Below are 10,057 nucleotides of genomic sequence, written 5' to 3' on the forward strand. Positions count from 1 at the left end.
ATAAGCTTAATAATAACCGATGCATATTAAAAATAGTAATTAAAATTTAATTTGAATTTACATATATGAAAGTGAAGGGTGATTTTATTGACCAAAAGAAAAGACTGTGACCACAAATCGAAACTATACTTATTATTAAAATAAAATTATAGTATTAAACAATTTTATTATAATAGTAAATTCTATTAATAAATTATTAAATATAAATATGTGATTAGAATAATATTTAAAAATTTTAATATTAGAGGTTAATATTCTAATATTTTTAAATATTTTAAAAATTAAAAAGTAAAAATTGTTTTAATATAATAATATTTGACTTAATTTTATTTGAAAATTAATTTAGTTATAAAGGTCGTTTCAAAAGAAGATGTTAATTGTTTCTTTTAAAGAAGAGTTTAATCTCCTTGACTAGCAAGTCACTGCCATTTTCTAGTTACCAATATATTTTTCACGAAAAAAACATACAAAAATGTAAACATTATTTTTTAGGAAACAAACCCACCCCAGAATACTTTGATGTATTTTTCCTTTTAATTTGTGAACAGGCTAGTTATAAGATCATACAATCTCCAACTTCAATTTAAATATTGAATAATAAAAACATTCTAGATAGTGATAAAGATTCAAAGGTAAAACACTTCTTAATAGCTGAAGAAGAAAACCATAGAACCCTAAAGTTTTAGAAATTTGGAATATGAGCAGTTAAAAAAAGGTCCCAATTTGAATGCACTGGACCTCCGATCATAGTTTCCTAAGTAGAATGATTCATTGTTTGCTAACATGAAAATCTCCGAAATGGAAGGAAAAAGTAAAATAACAAAATGTGTATCAAAATACTAGGTGACCGGCAGGTCCAAAAATTCAACAGCTTATGGTTTTTTTCTTTTTTTATTCAAATATTAGGAGGCATGAGGATGAGGATCCTGATTTCAAATAGCCAAAGCTGTCTTTTTGCATATGGGGCATGAATTCTTCTGCACCAGCCATTGCTTAATGCAACTGAAGTGAAAGTCATGACCACAGTCCAGCTTACCAAGCTCTTCCCCATTAGCATAATCCTCCTGTAAATCGTTTTCAAGCATAGAGAAATGGAAATTATTTTCAATAATCAAAACATGTCTTATTCATGGAAATAACAAGAAATGAGGGATCACATTCACATACATACCTGACAAATACAGCAGGGTTCAGTTTCTGCTGGGGGTCCCATTTTTATGGACTGATATTTTTGCCTTCCCAGATTTCCCAGAATAGCTTCCTCGCTTAGCCCAGTGCCAAAGTTCCCAATTTGCTCCTCCAGATTTTGTAGTTCCTAGAAAATAAACAAATAGAAGCTTCATCCCGAGCAGTTTGCTAACATTTTATAAAATTTGAAATAATATCCATTGGATTAAAGATATTTACATGTTACCTCATTAGACATATTATCAACATCAAGGCGCATCTGCTCAAGAATAACAGGCACCTCAGGTATGCCATAAAAAAAAAACGTGAACATCCGATTACCATTACATCCTAACATACATGCCATGTTTGTGGAAACCCGAAGATAAAAATTGATATAACAGCAATTTCCTTTGTATTGAAACTAGAGAAACAAATATATTACAATATTTATAAACAACCACTCTGCTAAAACTTTATAAAATAAATAATACTTTAGTCTTACCTCAGGTCGTAAGCCACCATGCCTACGTACATGTCCCAAGGCATTGCGAACCTGTTATGGAAAAGGCAGGTAGTTTAGTTGCAGCTAGTAAGACAATACACTTCTGCAAAACATATTAGCTTATGGAACAACATACCTCAGATATCGGCCTACTTCTTTGAGCAGCAGTTTGAGATTGTTCTGTCGATGAGAGCCTATAATTATGACCAGCTTGTCCCTCAGCTCTTGGTCCCAACCTCAGAGGAAGCTGAGCACGCCTAGGATTGCCATCTCTCACTGAAACGTTCATGCCTTGAACAACTAGGGAAGCACCAGAATGTATCGGATTGTTATTCCCCTGCCTCCAGGGGTCTGATGGATTGGAAATATGTTGCAATCTTTTTCTGTATTGTTCAATCATATTTGGATGAGGGGACCTTATGGATGAATACGGTAGATGCATGCCGGGGCCGGATTGGATCCTGGAAGGGGAGGCAACGTTTCCAATGAAGTTTGAGTTCTCATTGGCCAAGTTGAGGTTCGCTTGCATGTTCGCCAAAGAAATCATCATATTCCTTCTATTGTTTCTTAAGTTGTCTTCCTGTCGCAATAAGGTCTGATAACGAGAGATGGAAGGACCAACCCTCGACATGGTTGTCCCGTTCCAATATCGAGAAGGTAACGGAGCTTTTAACGAGTTGGAGACTTGCACAGTCTGCTGCTGCATGGCTGGATTTGCTAGAACTGGCGCTGTTGCTAAGCTTGTAAGGGTAACGGGGTATTGACTTGTAGGTTGTACATTAGAATTGCTTGAGTTCCACGCCTGCAAGTTTGCTGATGTGGGAACCGGTTGACTTGCAGTCCTTCTCAAACGAGTATTTCTTCCAAAGTTGTTAGCTTGCCTAACTTCTGTTGGAACTTGATAGAAGTTAGAGGGCATCGGCAAAGCAGCCCCATGTCTTGAATGACCACTATTGAAGGAATTAACTGCACTCAAGTAGTTTCTAACATTATGTTGGGCAATATAGTCCCTGGTTGGTGAGAATTGGCAGCTTTCCGTGCGGAGCTTGAACTGCCACCAGTAGCATATTCAAGCGCCTTTCTTTTGCATAAAAGCCTTGTTTGGCCATTGGCTGGAAGGCCATCTCTCATTCTATTTTCTTCTAGAATATATCTCGCTATTCCTGAGTAAGTCATGGCTGGGTTAGAAGAAGAACCGCCGAAGGTCTGAATGCGATCATGATCTCCTGCCGTTGTTTTTATTCTAGCTCTAAAAAGGTCTAATGATAAGTATGGTCCATTACCCTGACCTGCATCGAATCTTCTTCCTTCATGTACCACAGCATTCAGGTCTAAGTTACGTTGTTGTTGTAGAAGACCAGAACCAGCCTCTCGCCTTGGAAATAACGATGAGCCGGTCGAACCATTTTCACTACTGATATGACCATTACCGGCAATACCGCAATTATTTTCTAGAAAAGGGTTAATGGTTGGCTCAGACCTTTGGTTCATGCCAAGTTGATCACCTAGAGGAGAAAACCCAGAGTCATCACCCAAGAATTGACTAAAGCCAGCATGATTTTGGGTATCAAGACTAGAATTGGGTTGACCAATCCATCTCATGGAAGTATGTCCGTCTCTGTCATGAACTAAAGCATCTGGAACCATATTACGATGACCAGATCTAAGATGACCATTGGAGTAAAAGTTTCCGGAAGGGAAAGAATTGGAGCCGCTGCCTTGACCTTGCATTTTGTCCCGCAAGACCTGACAACAAATGTCAGCAAAATTGTCTTAATAATAAGTAATTACTTGATTTTACCATAGTCCAAGTGCAAGATAACAATGTAAGATATGCATGATATCAGTAGGGGCAATAGGTGTCAGTTGCTGAATGTCAAAGTGAAATAGTATATAGTAATTAACACATATTTATATGCTAGTTTATCAACTTTAATGATCTCCCATGTGCATTAAGTTCTTTCTTTCTTTCCTTCTTCTTCTTAAAACATTTCAGCATTTTAATTTAACCTACTTCAACCTAACCAGTTTCCAGCTTTAGCATAGATACTCTGGTCACTTACCTCAATATTAATTATTACTTATATGTTTACATTATGAACTAAAATGAACAGGATTTGCATGCTCTTTTAAATGAAACGGTTACATGATATATCGTCAGGTCTAAAACTAGAAAAAAATGATTGGTCATAATCAGGTAAAAACTATTCTATTTTATGAAACAATGATCATAATGCACGCAACGTCGTCTGGACGTCCTATCTAATTCCATAAAAAAGATGATATAGTTTTCGTTAGGTTCAGTTTTGATGATGAAAATTTTATTCCATAAAATATTAATTATACACAAACCTATGAGTATGGCGGAATAAACATGGATATGAAGTACTTCCCTCAAACTATACCGTTAATAACAGTCTAAATAAAAAAAGCTTAAATGCAAAATCGGCCATTCAACTATATTATTTTTCTCACTTAGGTACTTATCGTTTTTTCTTGGTCAAAAGTGATACTTAAACTATTAATTCATCTCATTTTACCCCCAAACACAATATCAGTCAATAAAAAAGTCCCATGTGCCACATTCTTACTAGATTCCATTCAATTTTGAGGTAAAATGAGGCAAATTTGATAGTTCAAGAGTCACTTTTAATTAAAAAAAACTTAGGTACTTAAGTGAGAAAAATAGTATTATTTGAGGCCAATTTTATAATTAAACCTTAAAAAAAATGTTTGCAAGAATCAAAAGTTCTTGCCAGAATTCCTAAAAACACAGATTAAACAACCAACCAGTCAATCTAAACTCTACATTTATAAACATGATTGTCTATTTTCAAGAGGAATAGCAGCATATAAAAGCAAAGGTAATACATATAATATTGAAATATTAATACTATCAAAGTTTATGTGGCAAACTCACTGAAATTTTAACTATCTTGTTAGCTTAGAGTATGGTACATATGCAAGCAGGCTATAAAATTACAGGTACATATAAAATCCTTGAAGTCACAAACTCAATTACCAGACGAAAATTTCATTATGCAGAAATTTATAACATAAGAAAGCAAAATAGGTTTTTAGCGGCGTTTTTTTTAGCCTATAGCGGTGTTTATAAGCGCCGCTAAAACTATTTGTGGCGCTTTTACAGGCGCCGCTAAAAACGGCGCCGCTAACATTTTGTGGCGTTTATGTAAAAAAAGCCGCTAAAGATCATGGCCTTTAGCGGCGCTTTTCCCACAAACGCCGCTAAAGATCATCGCCTTTAAAAAAATATTTTTAATTAAATAATATTTATTTCTATGATAAATATTATATTATGTTTTATTTTGAAATTTGAGCTTTAAACTATATACTTTTAAGGATAAAAATATTAATTAAGTTAAAATTTTAAAATTTTATCTTAAAAACTAAATATAAAAATTAATGAATTTAAATTTAAAATCTAAAATAATAAATTAATAACACAATTATAATCCAAAAGTTAAAACTCAAAGTTATCTTAAATATTAAAATAAAAATAAAAATTTAGAATTAAAACTAAACTAAATAATAAAATTAGATTAAATATAAAAATATCAATAAAATAAGATATTATAATGAAGTTACTTAAATGAAATAAGGACTTAAATCATAACCATGTAAAATATAAGATTTAAATATCCATTTCCATGTGAAATATCAACATTGATTATTTAAATTGATTAAGTCATTAATGAATATTCTCTCTTGAAGTCAAAAGTGCAATTCATATTTTTTTCTTTCAACTCAAATAAAAATAAAATGTTGAAAACAAAACAATTAAATAAAAATGGAATAATTAGTTGACTTGAGATTATTATTAAATATATGCAAATATGTAAGTAGACTATTACAAAGCTGGGTGTAGTTTTTGATATGTATATGATAGTAGCAATGATAACATATATACATTATTTCCATGGAACGAAAACTTTGATCGTTGCAACACCAAACTGTTGGTCTCTTTGAAAAAGAGAAACAAAGGAATCAATCTACTCCCCATTGCAACAAAAGGATTCCCTGGTACACATGATGCATAATATAGCCATAATTAGTACTCAAAATCTTTAACTTTCTATTGCTTTATCCTCATCCACACAGCTAAAATATAATCCAAGTGGAGCGTTTCCTTTGAATGTAGTCACTATTGGAAATGCAACATAAATTTCTTAATATGTAGTGCATGACTGCATTCCTATGTTAACTGCAGTAGTTGCATCTCAAGCCTAGAGTTCCGAATGTCTTGGGGCATAATTCCAATACTTAAGGTGGGATATTTGGTTAGAGATCTTATGTTTGAACTTAACGCTCTCTCTTGAACCCAAGAAAAAAGGTCTTAGTTTAATTATGTCAGAGAACGACTCTCACACAACACATGTCAGCCTAGACATATCATGCAAAACTTAGATTTCATTTGAAAAAGACAAGTAGATAGAAGCAAAAAGTGACCGAATCATGTGATGGCCTAGGGAAAAAATGTTATACTAAGATCAATTTATTGACAATGATTCTTACTAGCCACCATGCCTAGAGAAGTAATCATTATCCAATGAAATAGCAAAGCAACGACAATTGCTCGCTCGATAGAGTCGATGAACGGCTTACATCCAACTCTTGGATCTGCAACAAAACCAATAAATTTGTGAACAAAAGAAGACTTAGAAACTTTCAATCTCTAATGCATAAATTACCATGCTAGCGGGACCAGTCTTTAAGAAGGGATCAGCCTTTCCAAAGTGGATGACATACTGTCTCGCATCTGTAAATATCTGCATGCAAATCATTTTGCCTATTAGATACCCATAACAAAAAGCTAAGAATTTTAATTCATGTAATAAAATGGATAAAAGCAAAGCACAAAGGGTTTAGACCGTTTGAAATGCATTCGATGTTGAGAAAGATTTTTCTATACAAAACTATTTCGTATTTAATTTTTTTCCCCATAAAATTACTAAAAGCATTGTTTGCATCAATGAAGTAACAGCTCCATGATCTATATGAAGTTGAACATATCATTGATACAAACAATGCAAGAGAGAAAAATGGGGACAGAAGCACTAGGAAGGGAAAGGACATATCTGAAGATCAATCCAAGAAGAAACATCAAATACCAATCTTTATATGCAAAGAAAATAATATAAACAAGTTCAAGAAACTTTATATTCAAAATCATTTAAAACTAAAAATGGAAAAAGAGAGAACTAATAACTCGTATTTCAACTCTTTTTCTTTTACAGTCAAAAAATTAATTCTGAATAATAAGATGCATAAAAATCATACTGACACAAGCGAACACATTCATTAATATATAAGCAAAGACCAAAGGATCAATAAGTATCTAAGCGATAAGTCATGTTCTCCAATACTAGTTTTAGGTAATAACCAAACTAGGTCTTGAACTCACCTATCATGCCATTGCCATCCAAAGAATCACTAATAAACAAAAAGGTAAATACATGAAAAGTAAGAAGTATCACCCAGCAAATTTAACTGAATTTCTTGTAGTAAACATTAATGTCTGATCACAAGATTAATTAAAAAAAAACTAAACTAGAACACTGTAAAACAGAAGATAGTTTATCTGAATAAAGGTCTACCTGTACAAGGTAGAACGACTAAAATTATGCCTTAAGAACTTTGCAATGCGTTCGAGTGATCGACATAAAATGGGAATCAAAGCAACTGCAGTGAAGGTCCATATCAATTCATCATACTACATAATAATAAAGAGAATTCAGGAGCAAAAATGTAAAAAGTGTTTATGAGCAGAAGAATGCTTACATTTAAGGCAAAGATGTGAAGTGACAAATGTAAGGTAGTAAATAAAGTAGTTAAAATCTTTGGTTGCAATTACTGATTGAAAATACACTTGAACAGCTTGTAAAGTCCATGCTTTTGGCCTCTGCATAACATATAGAATAGGTTCAATAGAAAAAACTATCATATATATGTATATTTTTTTTGAAAAAAAGAATGGCTGGATTATTATTAAAATTAAAACAAGGCCTGGAGTCTCTCAAAACAAAATAAACTAAAGCAGACAACCCCCAAAAAAAGAAGGTAAAGAAACAATGTAACTTGACCACCCAAGCAGGCACTTTCCTTATCCATAAAACTATCATATATTTACCAAATGTATGACAAGTCAGTAGAAATATGTTTACCCCATATAGTGCATACAAATAGTATACAGAAGAACAAGCAGTGCCCATAAATGAAAGCTGATAAGCCCTATTTGAAAGACGTTTAGGCACAAGTGAAAAGATGGCAAGCACAGCCACAATAAAAACCTGCAAGATAAAAAAACAAAAGTAAGGAAAAAAGAATCTAACAAAAATATGTACATGAAGTCAAAAATGGCCCAAGTTACAAGACTAAGCAATTGGCTAAATATTACATCTTATAAATTTAATTATACATTAACAGCCAATCAGCTCCTCGACAAGGTGGTCTCTCTATGGCAGATGCAAGAATAAAGAGGGAAATAAAATGCACTCTTTACTCATTTAAAAACAAAAAAGAGGGATAAGAAGGCAAGAATCATCTGCTAATATACAAACGTTTTGATCTATCGATTTGGTCATATGAATCTAAATATATTCCAAATTCCACAAGGAGCAAAAAAATATGTAGTAAAATGATTATGTGATCTCAAATTCTCAACTGGATTTATTTTCTGCATAGATTTACAACACAGAGATAGGAGAGAAGAAAAATACAAAATTGCTGCAATTTCTCTCATTAGATTATGGAGAAAATACATGAAAAAATCATTTATAGCTCATATCCCAATAAAAATAAAATATAAAAAAAGATCATCAATGGATGAGATAGGTAATCGCCAGAGCAAGTAAAAGGAGAATGTAAGCAATTCCTTGATCAATGGCAATACCATTGTTGGACGGAAGTGGTGCAGTCGATGAACCTATGCCTTAACCCCAGAAAAGAAAGCATACCTTTTCAATTGACAGTTTTAAACGAGGAAGACCTTGCAACAGAAGGAGCTGAATACCTTTCTCGACTTTCCTCTCCCTTGTAGGTCTATCCTTTGCTAGCATCAACGGCTCTTTCTTCTCGGTAGAATCTCGACCCATTTCCTAGAACTCCCTTTCTACTACTACCTTTGACCTTTTAGTCCCTTCATCTTCACTCTCTTCTTCTTCCTCCTCCCCTCTTCTCTTCCTCTTCTTCTTCTTCCTCGTTCTCCTTCTCTTGACTTCCATTTGTTTTCTAAATCCCTAACAGATCGAGAGAAAAGGAGTAGCTATGGTGGGTGAATTCATTGCAGTGAAATGAAAAGGAAAAAGAATTTGAGGGCAAATTTTGAGAGTAAACGGGGAAAAGAAATAAGTACATAAATTTTATTTGGGGGATTTGGTTAACGAGCGGGGAACCAAAAAATAATTTTTTGGGGTGAGCGGGATTTTTTTTTATAAAAAAATAATGGCTTTTTGTGGCGTTTTCTAAAAAAATGCCACTAATTTTCGGATTTTTTGCGACGTTTTTAATAAAAATGCCACTATAACTCAATTTTAATATTCTTTTCATTTTTAACATATTTTTTCCTATTTTTTCGTTTCACAATTTTTTTGTTGAGATAATCATTTTTTGAATTTTTTAAATTTTGAATATTAATATTTTTAACTGAAATATAAACTAAAATTTTAAGTATTAAATTTTTAAGTTTTTATTTTGATTTAATCATAGACATTTTAAAAATAAATACATCAATATATTTTTATATTGAATAGATATAAATATTTATGTATGCAATATATAAATATAAAATGATGTTATATAAATAATTGTGTTAATAATTTACAAGAACTAGATCAAATTAAAGTTCATATATACAATTTTACCACAGTCCCCATATTTATCCTAAAAGCTAAAAATTAAACCTTGATCCCCAAACGCCAAACCTTAAATCCTAGATCATAAATTCTAAACCCCAAAATAATGAACATTATATCATAACCCCTATCCCCTAAACTCTAAACCATAAAACATAAACCATAAACCCTTAACCCCAACCTTTAAACCATAATTAGATATTTAATTATATGTACACACCTAAATTTTGATAGAGATACATCTCGAATTATATATGAATTTCGATTTAATATGTAATTGTAGATATGAAATTCTAATTGTGGTTTAAATGTATAATTGAAACTTTAATTTTGATTTAATCATACACATTTTAAAAATAAATACATCAATATATTTTTATATTGAATAAATATAAATATTTATGTATGCAATATATAAATATAAAATGATGTTATATCAATAATTGTGTTAATAATTTACAAGAACTAGATCAAATTAAAGTTCATATATACAATTGTACCCGATCCCCATACA

At 32.1% G+C, this 10,057-nt stretch overlaps 1 protein-coding gene and 1 long non-coding RNA gene across 2 annotated transcripts; both read right to left on the reverse strand.

Moving 5' to 3' along the window:
- Positions 1 to 705: 705 nt before the first annotated feature.
- LOC108471979 (probable E3 ubiquitin-protein ligase HIP1) lies at positions 706 to 2,640 on the reverse strand. The gene is made up of 4 exons (XM_053022382.1): positions 1,809 to 2,640; positions 1,673 to 1,723; positions 1,172 to 1,315; positions 706 to 1,064 (listed from the first exon to the last, which is right to left on the reverse strand). Exons 1-4 carry the CDS (start codon positions 2,589 to 2,591, stop codon positions 933 to 935), a joined length of 1,110 nt encoding a protein of 369 aa, XP_052878342.1. The 5' UTR covers positions 2,592 to 2,640; the 3' UTR covers positions 706 to 932.
- A 3,783-nt stretch (positions 2,641 to 6,423) lies between these two features.
- LOC108473081 (uncharacterized) lies at positions 6,424 to 7,576 on the reverse strand. Its single transcript, XR_001869646.2, has 3 exons — positions 7,472 to 7,576; positions 7,288 to 7,372; positions 6,424 to 6,459 (listed from the first exon to the last, which is right to left on the reverse strand). It is a non-coding gene; the product is annotated as an uncharacterized LOC108473081 (long non-coding RNA).
- Positions 7,577 to 10,057: the final 2,481 nt, after the last annotated feature.

This window comes from Gossypium arboreum, chromosome 11 (genome assembly GCF_025698485.1).
Source record: "Gossypium arboreum isolate Shixiya-1 chromosome 11, ASM2569848v2, whole genome shotgun sequence".
NCBI classification, from domain to species: domain Eukaryota; kingdom Viridiplantae; phylum Streptophyta; class Magnoliopsida; order Malvales; family Malvaceae; genus Gossypium; species Gossypium arboreum.

Excerpts from the sequence above, each read along its gene's own strand:
- LOC108471979 (XM_053022382.1), bottom strand. The coding sequence starts at position 2,591 with ATGCCCTCTAACTTCTATCAAGTTCCAACAGAAGTTAGGCAAGCTAAC. Across the intron at positions 1,724-1,808 it reads GAAGTAGGCCGATATCTGAG|GTTCGCAATGCCTTGGGACA; the intron begins GTATGTTGTTCC and ends TTTCCATAACAG. Across the intron at positions 1,316-1,672 it reads ATGGTGGCTTACGACCTGAG|GAACTACAAAATCTGGAGGA; the intron begins GTAAGACTAAAG and ends TTTATTTTCTAG.